Consider the following 20,343-nt stretch of genomic DNA (forward strand, 5'->3'; position numbering starts at 1 on the left):
TTTGTGAGGGAGTGTTGGGGGTCATGCACACGTCATAGCTTGTCCATCACTGGTCACTAGAGAGAAATGCCGAATAATCACAGTTACGCTCAGCCCCTGTGACTGAAGGCCAAGCAGCAGCCATGGGACAGACAGAGAAGAGATGGCAGAGTGGTCTTCACTGCCAGTGTTACTGCTCTGGGGACACGAGAGTGTCACGGGAAACACAACTGTCAGCAGCACTGGCTAAGATAGGCAGGCACATCTGCAGACTCGGGGAACCGTGTAAGGCAGGGACTCCTTGGAGGAGGAGGAGGAGAATAGAGCATAGCTCCCACCCAGCTTCCTCTAACATGGTCCTATAGAAAGTGGGTACACCAGAGAAGCCCTGAGTGTGAGTCCAACTTCTCCAAACCAGTTTCCAAACTAGGGAGCCCAGATGGTGTCCAGTTGTCTTCAGCGTGTGGAGACTGTAGGAAAGCACACAGTGAAGCCGAACCCCATCCCCCGATGCCTGCAAGAATCTTCTCAGGCAGGCCTCACTGCTGGGTCTAATTAAAAGCTGACCAGGATGTCAGCTGTACTCACCTGTGGATGGCTTTAAACACATCACACACAATTAATCTTCTCAAATCAAGATAAATAGGAACTCTGAGGCTAACATGTGCATTTTACCTTTATTCCCAATTATTTCTATAGCATTCTGTGGCACAAAGCTGAGCAGTCTCAGCCACCTCTTATCTTAAAATAAATCACAGTAAACCTCTATTAAGGGCCACTGATTTGCTGACAGGGATTTGTAACCATACTTGATAAGCTCACAGTAGCAAAGTGATCTGTGGCTCACAAGTCCAACATCTTTGAGGGATCGTTTGAACAAGCAATAGGGCAAACTAGGCTTCATGGGTCAAATCTGGCCCTCTGTTTGTTTGTGTCAATAAAGTTTTATTAGAAACATAGCCATGCCCTGCATTTGAATATCATCTAGGGTTGCTGGTAGAGTCGAATGCTTGTAAATGACTCAGTTAGCATGTATATCTGTGCCACATGCACCCCAGTGTAGCTATGAACATGGATAGCCCAACACAAAATCAACTTATTTAAAACATTGAGAGTTTGCTGTTTTCAGAAGTCAATGAACAGTCTGAAGACTGATTTCATACATGATCATAATATGCCACAATGTCAAGAGGTTGAATGCTCATGATTCTGGCCCATAAACCTAAAACAGCTCTTGCTATTCCTTGACAGAAAAGGCTGATGAGGAGTAACCTGAGTGTCATAGGGAACTGATCCCAGGGGTTCCGGGTAACCCCAATAGGTAGGCCGAGGGGACTCACCTTCTTCAGTATTTCTGTGTTCAGCAGCATGTACAGGTCGATGGTGCGGCTCTCCTCTTTAGGGAGAGCGCTAAGGTTGCAGTGCACTGTCAGACAGAAACTCCCTGGCTTCTCACAGTCCTGAAGAGAAAATTTCCAGATGGAATTAAGAGACGGACACAATCCAAAGCCGTCTACAGAGCAGAGCATCTGTGATGGTGACCGTGGGATTTCAGGATAAAGAAATCAAGAGGAAGAGGTGGAGCCTGGGAGTGGTTGATGGCAGACCCCGCCCAGGATTCCACCCCCAGCTACAAAACACAGTGTAAAACAGGAATTAGGCGTGTCCAGTCACAACTCCATATGTCCCATAAAGTCATCTATGAAAAAGTGATTTTTAAACACATATAGCATGCAGGGAGGGGTTGTGTAACCTGAACTATCTCCCGATTTCTTCGGTTTGAGATTATATCACACAAGTCTATTACTGTTATTTAGTATATAAATTGTACTGCTATAAAGAATAGCTTAAAAAAACCCTCACTTTAGCAGACCCCCCCAAAACTAAAGATGTCAATATGTTCTGTCACCGCCAGAGGGCGGTACAAGGATTTCTGACCTCGTGGGCACTAGAGCACTGCTCACTAGCCTGTGGGGGAGACCACGACTAGGCAGGAAGTGGTTTCGTGGTTAATCCCACTGAAAAGTTGTATTTAACAAGGAGAATCAATTCCTCTCAAAAAGAAACGTTTACATATCCTGATAAACTTTCATGAATTTTGAACAAGAATACTTTCCAGCTACAGTTAATTCTGCGTGAGCACATTCTGCAGAACACATCTCATTATCTGCCTGTTTCCAGTGGGGCCTTAAAGAACAAAAGAGCCTGTGATACCTCAGGGAGACACACAAACTGCCAAGGGAAAGTTATTCTCAGTGATCAAGGAGGGATTTCCCTTTCGTGTTTGGAAGTGTATCTTTTAAGGATGTATATGTATGTATGTATATACCCATGTGAAGCTTCTCTCTTTGTAAGTATGTATATGTAAGTTTATATGTATATATGTATATACCCGCGTGAAGCTTCTCTTTCAGGGGACATTTTCAGCCTGACCTGGAGTTGTGCACAATGTAAGTCAGATGTCACTAAATCTAATTAACTGTCCCCTGGGGTCTTGGCCACCCTCGCCATGTGTGTCAATGGTCAGCTTGACCCAATCTAGAGTCCTACGAAGACAGTCTCAATGAGGAATTGTCTAGATCAGGGTGGCCTGTCTCCACTATGCTGATTGATGTGGGAGACCTGCCCACTGTGGGTGGCACCTTCCTAGGCAGGGTGTCCTGAACTGTGTGAGAGGGAGAAAGGGAGCCGAGCACAAGCAGGAATGTGCTAACTCTTTCCTTTCTGTTTCTTTGCTGTGGATGCCAGGTGACTAGGTTGTCATGTGACTTCTGTATGGGCGGTACACTGGGAACTGTGGGATAAAATTAACCTCTTTTCTCCTAAATTGCTTAGGCCAGGGTGTGTTGTCATAGCAAGAAGAAACAAAACTGAGATGGTGTGCAAGTTAAAAAAGAAAACACAAACCTGATATCAAACGGTTATCAGCCTGATATCAAACTGATATCAAATGGTTATCAACCTGATATCAAACGGTTAGCAACCTGATCTCAAATGGTTATCAACCTGATATCAAACAGTTGTCAATCTGATCTCAAACAGTTATCAACCTGATCTCAAACAGGCTTCTCTGAGGGGGTGGGAGATGTGTGTAAGTGAGGGTGGGGTGTGCTTAGGTGGAAGTAAAGAGCTAGAGAAATATAATAGGATATGGGAAGGGGGGGCTTTGGAAAAGCACTAGGGAGGTAAAATGGTAAAAAAAACATATATATTTTATGCATATTTTCACCTGGAGAACCACCCCCATCATGCTACCGAACATTTTTGTTACCTTCCTTAATTCTGAACTTCTTATACACAAAATATTCCAGAATGTTCCTTCATTCTTGACTTTTTTCACTTACTGTAACTTTTGTGAGACTTGCTTGCATTATATAGTGGAACATGAGTAGTTACATTTTCCTTTTCATTGTTTTATAATATTCCTGAGTATGAATATACATCACTGTTTACTTGTATCTGTATTGTTCTGATTTTAGCTACTATACAATTGTTTCAAATATTCCCATGTCTTTCAGTAGCATATGCATTCACTTCTTGGAGATAGACCCAGCAACGGTGTATCTTTCTGGTTTGCAGAACACACACGTTTAGTTTTAATAGACATTGCTAGGAGGTTTCCCCCGGGTGTTGTGAAGAACTACGACATTTTTGCAGACTCTTTCTAGGAGGAGAAATCATTTGTGTCCTGCTTGGTGGGCTGCAAAGGTTTCCATTTAATGTCTTGATTGAAAGCCTGGACTGAGAAGTAGGATTTGATCACAGTCCTTGAGTCTTTTTGAGTCAACTGATGAAAACCAGATTTGAGAAAGAAGAAACGCCAAGCAGCAGAGTGCCTACCATCTCCCACGCACCTTCCTTGTGAAGCCCACCCTCACGACTCCAGTCACTGAACAACTTCTTACCAACACTTTCCTTCCAGATTTGGTGAAGAAAGCAAATATGGTGTGGAAGATATTTTCTTGTTCTTGAGGGATGATGCAAGGGGTCGGGTTCCTCTGGAAAGAGCAGTTGCCCTTCTCCTGGCTCACCTAGAAATCGAGAGAGACCCGTGAGAGCCAGCAGGCTAGGAACTGACCTGGAGTCACCTGGCCCAGCGGCGGAGCCCACAGCCTCCCCACTACCATTCTCTAGAAGGCAACATGTTTTGTGAGACAGGATCTTAACTGTGTTTCCCAGTCTGACCTTGAACTCCTGGGTTCAAGATATCCTCCTGCCTCAGCCCATCTAGAGGCCAGGACCACAGGCACGCACCACAGACAGCTCTGGCTGTGAAGTGTTTGAGGAAGAAGTTATGATAGACAGTGTGGCTATTAAGTCCTCAAATAACTGAGCTGAGATGACACAGGACAAGCAAATAAATAGCTCTGATCCTCCACATACTGATCCCCAAGCTCATTTACACAATTCCTTTCAGACAGGCATTTGGGAGGCAAAGAAGTTCAAGTGATTTGCTAACAGAGTCAAGAGCCCTGGTTTGGAGCTCAGATCTTCTGGGACCTTAGTTTCATCAGCATGTAAGTGGGCCTCGGGCATGGCCCACTGCTAGAAGTTTCTTGTGTGGGAGAATGCTCTTGAACACTGTAAAGATTTGTCACTCGAGTTGGTTTAATAAAACGCTGATTGGTCAGTAGCCAGGCAGGAAGCATGGATGGGGCAGCCAGACTAAGAGAATTCTGGGAAGAGGAAAGGCTCAGTCTGCTGTCACAAGCCAGACACAGAGGAGGAAAGATGAGGAAAGCCTCACTGAGAAAAGGTACCAAGTCACGTGGTTAAACATAGACAAGAATGATGGGTTAAGTTGTAGTTAGTAATAAGCCTGAGCTAATAGGCCAAACAGTTATAATTAATATAAGCTTCTGTGTATTTTTTGGGGGACTGAATGGCTGTGGGACCAGGTGAGACAGAAACTTCTGTCTACAGTTTCTAGAATGTTCCAAGGAGCCACCAGGATGCTGTAAAACCCCTCAAGATCTTGAGAGGTAAAAAGGGCATCAAAGATTTCTCTGGGTCCTCATTTCTACTCCAAGTGGATTATCAACTCCATGGTGGGTGCCCGAGATTTGGATACATGGACTCTTCTGTTAGCCCATCTCTTTTCACTCTAGAGTATGTGGGGCTCCCCTTCCCCCACTTGTCCCTTGAGTGGACAGTGCTGACAGGCCCAGAGAGCACAGTGTCCCGCATAGAAGCTCCAGTGAAGATCCCTAGGCCTGGCCATCATTCCCCATCTCTGGTCTATACCTGGAAAGGCTCTGAGTCTCGCAGAACAGACTCACTGATCCTCACTGAAATCAGAAGTTCGCAAAAGGTTCCTCAGTGCTCCCAAACTGTTGCTTTGGGGTTTCAGTCAGGGAGGGGAATCTGATTGCCAGCCCACCCTAGCTGGTTTCACACAAGAGCCCTCAGTGGGAGAAGATGGCACTGACATCGGCCACAGGTGCCAGCAGAGAAGGGCAGGGGACTGGGACTGGCGGCACAGGGGGTGAGAAACAGGTCTTGGTGTCAGCCTGGAGGGGCAGAGTCACAGCTCAGAACACGACTTCTTCCACAGGGCATCTCTTGGGTGGCGTGCAAACAGGGAAGTGATGGTCAGACCATCTGATGCCTTGTGACAGTCTGCCCTCGGTGGAATGCGGAGACAGGAAACAGAGAGCGAAGTCTAGTGGATGAAAACCTTGGCTGTTGTGCCCTTAACTGTGGTTAAATGGGAATCATTTTAATCAGGAAATAACCCACTTTTCTGGGAGGTTCAGGGTTGTCTTGTTTCACCAAGAGTATGAAGGCTCCTGGGGTGTTCATAGGGTCTGACCTGGAGCAGCTAAAATCCAGTCACTCAGTCCCTGATCAGGGTTACTGCAGGGAGGCATTCCTCTGGTCAGGACGGGTGGGTCACAGTCACGGATGGTAACACCCAAGAACAGCTTTGGACGCCTTTCAAATATTAACATTTGGTTCACAACAGTCCCATGGGACAGGGCCATTTTAAAGATGGAGATACAGACAAGAGGAAGGCAGAGCAGCAGAAGGACCACACCCCAGTACCCACAGCCCAGCACTAGGTGCAGCAGTCAAGGATGGAGTCAGGGAGGGCAATCAACTGGTCTCTTTTTACCCAGAATTCTCCACGGAGAGTCATTCTGCCGCTGCTTCCCCCACTCCCACTCCCAGCCAAAGGCTGACTCCTGGCAGCCCCTGGGAGGCGCAAGCGCCTGTAGGCGGGAGGTCAGGCCACTCTGTGCCGGCTCTGGGGTTGGAAGGGGAACAGAGAGCCCTGGAATGTTGCTTTTGGATGGCAGTTCCCAGATCAGGCAGTTCTTGGCTTTGGCTGACAGATAAGGGACTTGAAGCCTTAGGTTCAGTGACTTGTCCAAGGTTACGTGGTTGACCGTTAGTGGCAGCCCACACCCAGTAAAATGAACTTGAAGAGCAGATGCTACCCTACCGGTGTTGCTCTTACTCCCTCCTTTCCCCACTCTCCCTCTCACGTCACTGCTATTTCCTGCCACCCTCAAAACTTTTACATAGGAGAAAAACCCCAATTCTTATCTTCCTATGACTGGCCTATTTCATTTACCATTATGATCTCCAGTTCCACCCCTTTCCCGTGTCTGACACACCTCCCTATGTCTACACAACACACCTTAGATTGATGAACATCTAGTCGTGGTCTGTAACTTGACTACTGTGAATCACGTGGCACACTTTTGAAAACATGTGCGTCCATGTCTGTGTGCATGTGCATGCAGAGACCAGAGGACAATCTTGCCATGAAAATATCATCTTCCTTCTCTGAGACAGAGTCTCAGTGCCTGGAACTTAGCACTTAGACTAGATGGCCTGGCTGGTGACCCCAAGGAGCCACCCGTCCCCATCTTCCCAGCACTAGGATTGCAAATGTGACCCCCGACACCCAACTAGGTTTGTTTGTGGATGCTGGGGATTGAACTTGATCAGGTCTTCAAGTTTATAAGGTGAACATTTTTACCCCTGAGTTGCCTCCCCAGCCCCACAGACACACACACAGACACACACTCTACACATACACACATTATCTTTCTCTCTCTGTCGTTTTTTTTTTTAATTGCCTTTTTTGAGACAAGATTTCTCTGTGTAGACCAGGCTGGCCTCGAACTCAGAGATCCTCCTACTTCTGCCTCCTGAGTGCTGGGATTAAAGATGTGAGCCACCGTGTCCAGTTACACTCTTGAACACTCAGTGGTACCTGGCTATAGCTCAGCTCTGTCACCTCACGGCCTTGATAACGTAACAACTTGGGTCTCTAGGGTATTGGTTTCCTCATCCATAGAATTAGCACAATGACCTACATGGTTACTCCTAGGAGCTGATCCAGGCTTCTAGGATCATATGTGCATCTTCCATGGAGCATACAGGGCACCTAATGTTTTTGTAAAAATACTTCTTCATGTATGAGTGAGTAGAGGAGGCATGTTTGCTATGGTGCATGTGTGGAGGTCAGAGCTGGCTCCTTCCTACCGTATGGGCTCTGGGAATCGAACTCAGGTCACAGGCTTAGCAGCAAGCATCTTTACTTATTGAGCCATCTTCTTAGCCTGGGGTCACCTTATCTTCCATTCTGTAGACAAGCAATCGTTGAGACCCCACCCTCACGTGCTAGTTAATTTTGTCTAAGTGACAAAAGTTAGGGTTCACCTGGGAAGAGAGAACTTCAGTTGAAAAAAAAATACCTCTATCAGATTAGCCTTGGGCAAGCCCATTGGGAATTTTCTTGATTAATGATTGATGTGCAAGGGCCCCACCCGGGCCCCACCCACTGTGGGCAGTGACATCTTTGGAGTGGTGGTCCTGGGTGCTTCATGGCTAAGTGAGCCATGAAGCGCAAGCCAGGAATAGGACTTCTCTACGGCTTCTGCATCGGCTCCTGCCTCCAGGTTCCTGCTTGAGTTTCTGCCTTGACTTCCCTCCATAATGGACTGTAAGCTATAAACCAAATAAACCCTTTCCTCTCCAAGTTGCCTTTGGCCACAGATGTTTATCAAAGCAAGAAAAAGCACACTGGAATGCCCTCAACTTGGCCCTAATCATCTTTTCTCAAAGTCATGGGAACATGGAGCATCCTCCCGTGTCTCACTAAGCACCCTCAGCTCTTGCTCAACAGCCACATCTTCGGCTGGCTGAAGGGGCTGCCCTGTGGCCTATGCCCGCTGCTCACCACTGCCCGCTCACTCTCATACTTTCCCAGACTGCTCCAGCCTGAATGCTTCCCACGCCAGGGCTGCTCCTCGGCAGGACCCCTGGGAGTTAGGGGAGGTCCGCAGCTATTGGAATTTGCACAAAAGAACTTACCAAGCCCACAACAGGGACAAGAGGACATGGGGCACATTGTTGAGGTTGGATTCTGCCAAGGCAGTTATTGAGGGTTTTCTTTTATTGTCTGTCCTCTCAAACCCCTGACCTCAAAGAAAACACGGTAGAAGCTGAAACCAGGAGATTGGAAGCGATGTGGGAGTCTGGACTGTGGAGTCCAAGAGGACACAGGTATCACATGGTGGGACAGTCGTCCTGGGCAAGTGGCTGGACACCGCGAAGGTATCAGAAGTTAGTGTCCCGCCTAATCCAAGTGGTCTCACTTCATAAAGCATGGGGCTTGAAGCCTGACTTGAGGCTCACATCTTGGTGACGGCACTGTCAGGTAAAGCCGGCACTTCCTGTGGACATCACCCGCCTCTGTCCCCAGGTGGAAAAGGGATGGTGTACTATGCTGTGGTTAGAGGAAGCAGGACGTTTCCATGTGTGAGGCTCAGGACCACAGTGTCTGTTATGGACCTGGAGAAGTTGCTTGCGGTTGGGCTAGCCTTGGACAGTTATAGCCCTCCTATTTGCCTCCAGACTGGGGCTCCTGGCATATAGCACCACATAAGGCTTGTTTTTCTAGCGTCATCCTCAAGCCCTTCTCCCTGGGAGCCAGGTGTAGTCTGTGGGCCTCTCTATGCTGAATCCAGACGTAAAAGATAATCCTAGTTCACATGAGGCACTATTGTAACAGCTGGGACACACACTGGATCCCTGCATGCAGGGATTACTGTTGTCAGAATGGAGATCATATGACTGTCAAATAGGGGCTTGAAAACAGTGATTTAATTAATATATAAAAATACTACATATTTGTGAGTGAGCATGGTATGGGTTTTGTGTGTGTGTGTGTGTGTGTGTGTGTGCATGTGTGTGTGTGTGCACTCAGGTTTTACAAAGGCCAGAAGAGGGCATCATCCCAGGGAGATGGAGTTATAGACTGTTGCGAGTCACCTAATTGTGTGCAGGAACCTAATTCAATCTCCTCCCTGCTATTTCTCTAGCAGTCCCCTCTGCTTGCGTGTGAGCTTTCAGAACGGGAATACAATGTGTGAGGCTATCACCAAGCACCTGGAGTGTCCATCACCTTGGACATCCATCCTCTGTGCTGGGGACATTCCGCATCTCCTCTGTGTGCTGTCTCCTCCCACCTCATCCCTATTAGACCATTTCTTCCTCCCCACCCTTTCCCCCACCCATCCCAGGTTCTGGTAGTCTCACATACTACGGTGACATCAGCTTCCCCAGCCCCCACTTGGCGAGAACATGTGCATTTCCTATTCCACGTCCCGTTCACTTCATCCAACACAATATCCTCCCACTTCGGCCTTGTTGCCAAAAGTGACAGGATCTCATTTTTGTTAGGGCCAAATAATACTCCATTGTTAAAATGGCCTGGTTCTGAGAGTGCAGTTGGGGGTTGAGCAGATTTAAGAGTGAGACAGACGTTTATCAGAGGTGTGCCAGGCAAACTGGGCCACCATGTCTCTTATTTGTCACCCACACCTGACAGGTGTGAGGGTCTGAGGGCTTAGGCGACCTGCCCTGTGCCTGTAGCTCTGAGCTCACAAAGTCCGTCTCTAGGATCCCTGTAGGGTGTTCCCCGACCACTCCAGCACCCAGGCTCTGCAGCTCTACACACTGACCTCACACCCCCCACTGCTACAGTCTGCCATCCCTGCCTCAGAGCAGGAGCCCTGCAGTAACTCCAACCATTTCCACAAATTCCTCCCCTGGCCAGGAAGGCAGCCCCCACTGTGGCCTGCATTCCTGACCCAGAGGAGCTGGCAGGCTCCTGTGGATCTTGAGGAGGGGAGGAAATCCAGGGAGAAGGGAAGAGCAAAGCTGGAAAGAGCACACGGTGGCCTTGAGTTCAGTCTGGGACAAGCGTGGGATGAAGGCTGGAGAGTCGGCCTGAGCAGAGGGCTCCTGCTGCGGTGTGAACGTGTCCTCACATTCACGGGTTGGTGTACCTGGAGATGGGACCTCAGAGAGGTCACATGGGGCTCTGCCTTCATAAATAAATTAATTTATTCAAGCACCATGGGGCTGGTGGGTTATCATGAGATTGTGTCTCTATCTCTCTGTCTGTTTATCTATCTATACTGTGGAACAGTGGTCTTGTACCCTGTAAAGATTTATCACTTGTACTGGTTTAATATAATGCTGATTGGCCAGTAGTCAGGCAGGCAGTATGGGTGGGGCAACCAGAACAGGAGAATTCTGGGAAGAGGAAAGGCTCAGTCTGCAGTCGTCACCCAGCCTCAGAGGAAGCAAGATATGACTGCCTCACTGATAAAAGGTACCAAGCCACATAGCTAACACAGACAAGAATTGTGGGTTAATTTAAGATGTAAGAGTTAGTTAATAAGAAGCCTGAGTTTATAGGCCAACCAGTTTATAATTAATGTAGGCCTCTGTGTATTTCTTTGGGACTGAACAGCTGCAGGACTGGGCGGGACAGAAACCTCTCTCTCTCTCTCTCTCTCTCTCTCTCTCTCTCTCTATCTGTCCATCATCGATCTATCATCCATTCATCTATCCATCCACCTGTCTGTCTGTCTATCTATCTATCTATCTATCTATCTATCTATCTATCTATCTATCATCTATCTATCTATCCATCATCTGTCTATTATCCATTCATCTAACCATCCACCTGTCTGACTGACTGACTGACTATCTATCTATCTATCTATCTATCTATCTATCTATCTATCTATCTATCTATCTATCTGAGACAAGATCTCACTCTGTAGCCTTGACTGTACTAAAAGTCACTATGTAAATCAGACTGGCCTTGAACTCGCAGGGATCTGCCTGCCTCTGCTTCCTGAGTGCTGGGACTAAAGGCATGTACCACCATGTATGCTAAGACAGCTGTCATAACATGTGACCCTCACCACCGTTACCCTGCAACAAGAACCCTCAAGGCGCAGTGCCAGCTCTGTACCCCTTGACTTTGTGGCTTCCTAAATCATCTGCAAACCTCTGTTCTTTACATTGTTATCCACTTTGGACAACGGAACAAGGGGCTTGCAAGCAAATCTTAGGACTGGGGTGGTTCTGTAGGAGGATGCAGGAGCCAATAAAGGCTCTGAACCAAAGAGGAGGATGTGTGATCTGAAGTGTGCGGATTAACCTGCCTCAGTGCTGGGGGATGAAGTCCACTCAGGACTGTAGTATCCTCACACTTCTTTTTCTTTTCTTTTTCTTTCTTTCTCTCTCCTTCCCTCCCTCTCTCCCTCCCTCCCTCTCTCCTTCCCTCCCTCCCTCCCTCCCTCCCTCCCTCCCTCCCTCCCTCCCTCCCTCCCTCCCTCCTTCCCTTCCATCCTAGCTCTGGCTGGCTTGGAACTCACTATGTAGACCAGGCTGGCCTTGAACTCACAAAGACCCACCTGCTCCTGCCTCCTGAATGTGCACCAACATACCTAGCCTTTTATTGAGCATTTTAACCATGCATCTGAGGCCTGAATGCCTCTTTGTATCAGCTTTAGCCCACTCTCCTGATCACACACTGGTTGGGTGGGGTGTCACAGAGAACGTCATCAAGATGTACCTGGCTCCACACCTCTGGTGCGCAGTCAGTGAGAGGCAATTGGAAACCTGGATGAACCAAGCATCACTTAGGAGCTCAGCTTGGAGTCACGCTCGATGCAGCCCTTGGGTGAAGCTGACTAGAAGTAGCCCAGAGCTTACTTGATAGAGGAGTACAGGTTCGCTTTTTTCAAGAACATATGTTTCCTGTTAATCCACGTCTCTCTGTCAGCCGACATTCTGCTCCCTGTTACTTCCCTGGGCCACTCCCCCTCCCCCACGTATCACATTACATAAGCACAGCTGATGGCAACTGGGTAAACATGACCAGCCCCACGACTTAACTGCTGGGCCTCTCCGAATTCTCTGAATTCACACGCCCTTTGAGATGGGAAGCCAGAGAATGTTTTGAATGCCAGCTCTGCTAATTCAATTACCACCTACCCGCCTACTCCAGCAATGGAGATATTGGAAGACACGGTGACCCCCATCCACCACGAGGGGCTCACTGAGTTCCAAAACGGTTGTGGCGGCATTCATTTTAGGACTCAAAGGACTCACTAAAATGCTTGAGAAATTGATTAATTACACCTGACCTAACATATATGAGTCAATTAATTTCTGTTCCATTCAGCAAAAAGTGAACTACATTTATATTCCTGTCTACCTTCTGTTCAATTACATCGCTGTGCACGGCTCCCAGGTGTTTCTCGGTAGTGTCTAACAAATAGCCAAAGACGACATCATTTTCCTAATGACCCTAAGGCTCGTGTGTTCAACATCCACTTCAAGCTGCACAGTGTGATAGACCCAGACAGAGTCAGACAACCAGTCAGTCACCCCTGATTTGTTCTGCTTTTCCAGCTATGACAGGGTGGCTTAATGCAAGGCCAGAGACCAAAATAACAGTCTTGGTGAGTTTCTGATTGTGGGTGCACCTAGCTGTATGTTACCCATGTTTTCAATGGTTGAGAACACAACTCCTGAGTGTCGGTGTCCCACCACTGAAAAGCAATGGGGCGCTCAGCCGTGGATTCCTACACTTTTGTGGAAGACTCTTTGCTTATCAGTTTGACATGTGACTTTGTGTATGTATGTATGTATACATTCTTATACATGTGTGTCAATGTGTGTGTGTATGTGCACATACACCAGAGGTCAGGGGTCTTTCTCAGTCATTTCCCCTCCTTAGTCTTCTGAGACAGGGTCTCTCAGTGAATCTGAATTCACTGGTTCAACTAGAATAGTTGGCCTGCATGTCCCAGGGATTCTCTTTGTTCTCTGCCCACCCAGCTCTGGGGTTCTTGTGCACACTGCCATGCTTGGTAAATGCTGGGAATCTGAACTTAGTTTCTCATGCTTGTGTGCCTAGCCACTTACTGATGGAACCACATCTCCAGCCCTGTGTTCTGGTCTTTCTGATATCTATTTTTGACATGTAGCTAGAGGGCCCAACACACCAACAATCCCAAAAAGGAAGCTGTTCCCCTCATCACCAGCTCAGTGAGGTAAGGGGATGGGAGGTTCTAGCTTTGGCTAGCTCTGCCCCCCAGAGCTCCAGGTCTGTATCAACAAGGACCTTAGATACATAGTTTTGTTGTTGAAATGGAAAGGAAATGAAGGTGTATAACAGCTGTCCCCGTAACAGCCCACTTGGAAACTGCAGAGCTGGGGACAGATCAGAAACCCCAGATTAGCCTAGTGTCCTTTAATTCTAGAAAGAAGACAGTCGCTTCATTATACTTATTCATTTGTGTGTGTGCGGCTTGGCAACAAGGAGAGTCAATTTAAAACCCTGAAACTGTCGTAACTTTGACTTCTAGCTGAAAACCATCTTCTAAAGAAAATACTTTTCTTCTCAGCTATTTCCCGATCCCCAAAGGTCATCTCACCGGGGAAAGATGTGTTCTGTTTGTTAGGTCAGGAGGTTACTGAGACCAAAGATGAGACAGAAAAGGAATGAAGCCTTGACATTAATGCTTTGTATGTAGGAAGTGGAGAGCACAGCCTCTCTGGGAGCCGGCCATCTCTCATGTTACAGGAGAACGCCTTTTATTTACACCAGCCTTAGGGCTGGCTTCACCCTCAGTTCTGAGCTCCTTCTTCCCTCTTTGTGGGGATGAACCAACTTGCTGGAGAGTCAAGAGCGCAGGCCACACCAGGCTCTCTATAAAAGAGAGTTCATTTACATGTAATCAGAGAAAGGCAGGCCCCAGAGGAGGCAGGTTTCACAAGAGCGGGATGGCCATTCCTGGACTTAAAGTGCTACAGATGGGAAGCAGTTTTAGAGATGAGGTGACGCAGAAGAATTTCCAGATGTGGATGGACTGTCTGTAGTGTGACGTGGAAGAATTTCCAGATGTGGATGAACTGTCTGGAGTGAGAGATTGAGGTGTAAATACGTCACCTGAGCGCTAGACATACAGGCAGGCCAGAAACGTTGCCTTCCACAGATAAGGAGACAGCTTGGAAGCAGGAGTTCTGCTGATTTGGATAACGAATGACCCTGTCACCTCCGCCCCCACCCCTACCCAATGGGATACAACACAGACCTTGGAGCTGTATCAGTTTGTTTAAATTCCAGCCTCAGCTCTTGAATTCCTCTACAGTAAAGGACAAAGCTCACATCCCTCCAGCTTTGAGGGGTTCACTCTGCACCTTTCGGACATATTTGATGATCCCCTTCTATCAGAAGCCCCGTGACCACCTCTTGGATGCCACCTCCCATCACGTTCTAGCCAACCCCTCAGATGGCTTTTCAGAGGTGTGTGCGTATCAGAGCTGCAGAAGGGACACTGGGAGCAGCTTCATTTGCTCTCCGGTTTCAAGGAGCTCAGTCTGAGGTGTGCCTCAGGCCTAATGTCCAGGAAACTAAAGAGGAGGCAAAGGTGGGTTCCCAGCGGCCAGGAGACGATTACTTCTCAGGGGCTGGTAATGCCACGGCAATTTCTTTTGGTCAGAATAAATTTGGGGTGCATGTCAGAAAGCCATCCTCCATTTTGTGTGTGTGTTTCTAAGGCACACTCAATTAGGCCTCAGCAGGTTAAATGAGAACCATGTGTTTCTCGGCAGTGGCTGATGAGCTCTGTTTATCCTCAGTGAAATCTCTGTTACGACTTCTTAACAACCCATCCTGCCTGCACCAGCGAGCCTGGGGTCATGTTTGTTTTCAGGGATGAAGGGAAATTGACTGTTTAATTACCCACTTTTAAGGCCTATTCATGTCGGGAACCAGAAGATACACGCCACCTAAGCAGCCGCAGTCCAACTGGTCTACCCCATGGCAGGGAGGCGTCATGGCAGTTGGAAGCACAGTGCATTCAGGCCCCAGAAAAAGGACAGGCACCCTCGGCCAGCAGGGGAACGGCACTGCTGGCTTGATTTACTCTTGATGTCCACACAATTCAAAGGTGAGTTTCTGGCCTGTACCATATCCACACATGCCTGTACATGTCCACACATGTCCATACATGTCCCAGACTGACACTAGTCTCCATCTCCCAGAGTATGTGAGTGGAACACAGACACATTGTAGGAACACATGCTTTTGCCTTCTGGCCAAGCTCACATAGACTGAGTGCCCAGAAATGCAACGATCTCTCTAGAATTCAATCAATCACGTCTCCTTAACTATTGCTGCAGAATTCAACCAAACATTTCCCTTCTTTAAAGTATTTGACTTCTGTTGAGAAAAAAAAAAAAACTATTAAGCCTTATCCCGGCCTATTTCTGAAATTTTACTGTGTGATATATCTATATGTACGTAAAGAAGAAAAAGAGAGAAAAAATGATTTACGGCTGCTCACAAGATCGGCTGATGTGTAAGGAGGGCTGTGAGGTAACACAATCACATAACAACTGTCCCTGAAGTTTGTGGATTATGAGCTGTCACCAGTAAGAGGTTTAATCTGATTTGAAAATGTTACCTTCCTTTTGATTCTCAGAATGAAATTCGGGCAACTTTTGCTGGTGAACGAGTGGAACTTTCCAAAATGGCTCTACTTAGGGATTCCCAGTGAACACAAATTTCTCAGATTTTTAGGACATATGGAGCACCCTCGCATGAGTGGTTCTCAACCTTCCAGATGCTGCAACCCTTTAATATGGTTCCCCATGTTGTGGTGACCCCCAATCATAAAATTACTTTATTGCTACTATATAACTGTAATTTTGCTTTTGTTATGAACTGTAATGTAAATATCTGATTGCAGGCTATCTGATAAGTGACCCCTATGAAGGTCGCAGCCCACAGGTTGAGAACTGCAGCTCTAGATATATTGTGAAGTATATTGACAATTAAGGGTCTACCTCTCAAGCACACAACAGAAAAAATTATGTCTGGTGTTGGTGCAGCTGGTATGGGCAGTTGTGGTAGTTTGAAAGTAGCCCAAAGGGAGTGGCACTTTTGGGAGTGTGGCCTTGTTGGAGTAGGTGTGGCCTTGTTGGAGGAAGTGTGTCACTGTGGAGGTGGGCTTTGAAGTCTCATATATGCTGAAGAAACTGTCCAGTGTCTCAGTCCATTTCCTGATGCTTGCAAGATGTAGGACTCTCAACTACTTCTTCAGCACCATGTCTGCCTGCATGCCACTATGTCTCACCATGATGATAATGGACTGAACCTCTGAACTGTAAGACATCCCAATTAAATGTTTTCCTTTATAAGAGTTGCCGTGGTCATGGTGTCTCTTCACAGCAACAGAAACCCTAACTAAGACAGCAGTTGGTACCAGGGACTGGGGTATTGTTGTGATGTATCTGACCATGTTTTTGTTTGGTGGAATTTAGACTTTGGTACTTTGGGTTAGGAAAACAGTGAGATGTGTTAAGCACTGTTTAATGGTCCATACACGAGGGCCATAATGGAGGACAGTGGTGCTGAGAGTGATTTGAACCGTGGAGTGCTGGCTCAAGAGGTTTCAGAGAAGAAGAATATTAAATTAATATGTGGAGTAGAGATCATTCTTGTGATATTTTGGTGAAGCATATGACTGCCTTTTTCCCTCACCTGGAGTCTGTCTGAGGCTAAAGTGAATCTCAAAACAGCCTAGTATAGACAAGGCTGTGTGGTTATTAGTGGTCACTCTAACGAAGATTTATAATAAAAAGGAGCAAACTGAGCAGAGTAAATTACAAAATGTAAAATTTAAGGAGAAAAGGAGCACCAAAAAAAAGTTTGGAACTAAGTCTCGTGTTTAAGGAGATAAAGAGATTAAGAGATGGAATAAAGGGAGTGGTGATCTCAGGGCAAGATCCCATCAGCTAAGTTTTCAACTGTGAAAAGGAATTAAAGAAAAGTTTAGATCCAGGTGTGGGGTGCACACCTTTAATCCCAGCACTCGGGAGACAGAGGCAAGCAGATCTTACCCAGTGTCCCAACTTGTGAAAGAGAACCAAAGAAAAGCTTAGAACATGGCTTTCATTCCAGCACTCAGAAGGCAGAGGCTGACAGATCTCTAAGTTTGAGGCCAGCCTGGTCTACATAGCAAATTCCAGAATAGCCAGTCATGGGCAGTGAAGATCAGAAAGCTGGTAAAGATGTAATTGAACAAGGGATCCATGTTCTACCCCAGTAAGCAGCTTACTGTAAGCTGCTTTGGCCACATAGTTCTGGCTTTAGAGCTAAGGATAGAAGAAAATGAAATGGAATTTGCCCCCAAGATTAAGGAAAGTCACTGAGGTTAAGCACTCGTCAGGCCTGTCCCTGAATGGAAGCCCAGAGAGGCTATTGTGTGAAGCTGTGAAGTTGAAGACTAGCTTGCCCTGGGGAACCCAAGATGTTGGAGATGCCAGAGCTGCAGAGTGGAACCAGCCCAAGAGAAAGAAGTGTGTTGTAGTCAACAAAGCTGAAAGGAGTTGGAGATCTGAAGAGCTCTTTGACAGCCGACATGGATATGCAGAGTTTGAAGTTTTCCCTGTTGGTTTTCGGTATTATTTTGGTCCGGTAGTTCCTCACTATGCTCTCCTCCCTATGTTTTGGAGCAGTAATGTATTTCCTGTGCCATTATATGTTGGAAGTTTGTGATCTACTTTTTGATTTTACAGGGGATTACAGTTAAGAGATTACATGAATTTCAGAAGAGACTATGAACTTTGGACTTTAAAACATTGTTGAGACTGGAGAGACCATGGGAACTTTTGAAGTTGGACTAAAAACTACTTTGCATTATGATATGGCTACAAGCCTTTGGGGACCAGGCAATAGAATGTGGCAGTTTGAAAGAAAATGACCCCAGAGGTGATGGCACTATTAGGAGGTGTAGCATTGTTGGAGTAGGTGTGGCCTTGTTGGAGGAAGTGTGTCACTGTGTAAGCAGGCTCTGAAGTCTCATATACGTTCAAGATGCTGCCTAGTGTCTCAGACCATTTCCTACTGCCTGCAAGATGTAGAACTCTCAATTCCTTCTCCAGCACCATGTTTGCCTGCATGCTACCATGTCCCACCATGATGATAATGGACTGAACCTCTGAACTGTAAGCCACCCCAACTAAATGTTTTCCATTATAAGAGATGTCATGGCAATGGCAATTGTGCCTCTTCACAGCAATAGAAACCCTAACAAAGACAGGCGTGAACTCTCCTATTTCTCTGAGCTCATGCTTCTGTCCAGACGTCAAATGTGAACATATACAGAAAACAGGGCCATGTCCTTTGCTCTCACGACGTTTGGAATCTCCTGAGAGAAGACAGACATCAGATATACTAATTTTAGTGAGTGACAATGATGTAGGAGGGTCTTCTGTCTATGTGTTACTTTCATTGGTTAAATAAAGAGACTGCCTTGACCTTTTGATAGGACAGTAGCTTAGATAGGCAGAGTAGACTGAACAGAATTCTGGGAGAAAGAAAGTAGGGTCAGGCAGACGCCATGTCTCTCCCCTCCGAGATGGACATAGGTTAGACTCATCCCGGTAAGCCACAAGCTCGTGGTGAGATACAGATTGTTAGAAATGGGTTGAATCAATATGGGAGAGTTAGCCAATAAGAGGCTAGAACTAATGGACCAGGAAGTGTTTAAATGATTGCAATTTGTGTGTTGTTATTTCAGGGTATAAGCGGCTGGGAGCCAGGAGGTGGGAACGCAGTCCGCAGCTCCTATTTACAATATGACAAAGACTGTGAAGAAAATACCACAGTGAAATGGAACCAGCAATGGGATTCACAGCATTGGGAATAGTGGCCGGGGAGGACTCCTTAGGAGGGCAGGCTCTGGACCCAGACCTGCAGTCTAAGCACTGTCTATGTGAAAACTCAGGAAGGCATGATGAAGGAGAGAACCTAGGAACTGATCTGGAAGGATGAGTAGAGAAAGGAAGACGCTGTGAACAAACAGAAGGCCAGGAAGTCCAGCAGCCTCAAAGGTTCAGCATGCTGGAAGGTGAGTCAGAAGGAGTTTAGCATGGGGTAGTGGAGAATATGGCCAGAAAAGTTGGGTGTATGTGTGGGTTCAGACCTGTGGGTGGGTCAATACAAGCTCCTTGTTGGTGTGTTGGTATGTGTGTGTGTGCGTGTTAAGGCCAGAGGTGGATGTTACATGTCTTTCTCAATCATTCTCCACCTTATTTTCTTGAGACACAGTCTCTTATTAAATCTGGAACTGTCCCATTAGGCTAGACTGGCTGGCCAAGAAGCCCCAGGGATCTTCCTGTCTCTGCCTTCCTAGAGCCGGAATGACAAAGGTCTATCACTTGACCCTCCTTTCTGATCTTTATACAGAGACAGACCCTCGAGGGTTCCAGAATTACACAGAGAAGCAGTCAGGACGGGAAGACTGGACAGAGTTCTCCAGCTGCCAAGTGGCTTCTCCCTGGTGGAGCAATGATGGCTCGAGATGAGGAGAGGCTGGAGAAAAAGCTGTCTGCATTGCTTGGTTTTGAATTTTTATTTTTATTTTTGGAGCCCATGGAGAAAACAAAGACAGTAGCCTAGGATAGGAAAGGGGGGGGGAACAACTCTCTCTTTTTTTTTTTTTTGGAAAAGAAGGTGGAAGAAAGATTAGGCACTAGCTCAACTTCTCTAAGAGGGAATGAGGCAAGTGTTTTCCATTTTAGCTAAGAAAAGGTCAGGAGGGAAATGAGGGCAGGAGAGATGGAGGCTAGTCATAGCAGTGGGATTTGAGCGATGCTGGGTGGCTTAGCAGAGAGAACTATCTGGAAATATGATTCTACTGTACTGAAAAGACATCTTGACTCCATTCTGCCCAAAGACAGAGGGCTAGATCATGGAATCCCCAAAGCTACTCTGGGGCTGTAAATCCCTCTCTAACTGCTGGGGAGGGCTTCTCTAAGCCTAGGGTTCTCCCTGGAAGGGGTCTCTCACCTGGAGAGCAAGTCTGGCACAGGGCAAGCCATTGAATTCCTCCCGAAGAACGCTGAGGGAGGGGGACAGGCAGGGGAAGCAGCGTGAGTTCATGATGGGGTACGGTAGAGGAGATTAAAACAGAAATGTGAGCCATTTGGGGTTGATTTGGGTTATCTGCTGGGTTGTCTTAAAGA

General features: G+C 46.9%; 1 protein-coding gene across 1 annotated transcript in view; it reads right to left on the minus strand.

Annotated features, from left to right (window-relative positions):
- The window catches only part of Itga9 (integrin subunit alpha 9), a 306,676-nt gene that overhangs the window by 29,773 nt on the left and 256,560 nt on the right, over positions 1-20,343 (minus strand). Inside the window, exons 24-25 of the mRNA XM_048423214.3 lie at positions 3,885-4,010; positions 1,320-1,439 (exon numbers count right to left, since the gene is read on the minus strand). Coding sequence (XP_048279171.2) covers positions 1,320-1,439; positions 3,885-4,010 — 246 coding nt within the window. The remainder of the gene's footprint in view (positions 1-1,319; positions 1,440-3,884; positions 4,011-20,343) is intronic.

The sequence above is a fragment of the Myodes glareolus genome, chromosome 4 (genome assembly GCF_982192425.1).
Source record: "Myodes glareolus chromosome 4, mMyoGla1.1, whole genome shotgun sequence".
NCBI classification, from domain to species: Eukaryota; Metazoa; Chordata; class Mammalia; order Rodentia; family Cricetidae; genus Myodes; species Myodes glareolus.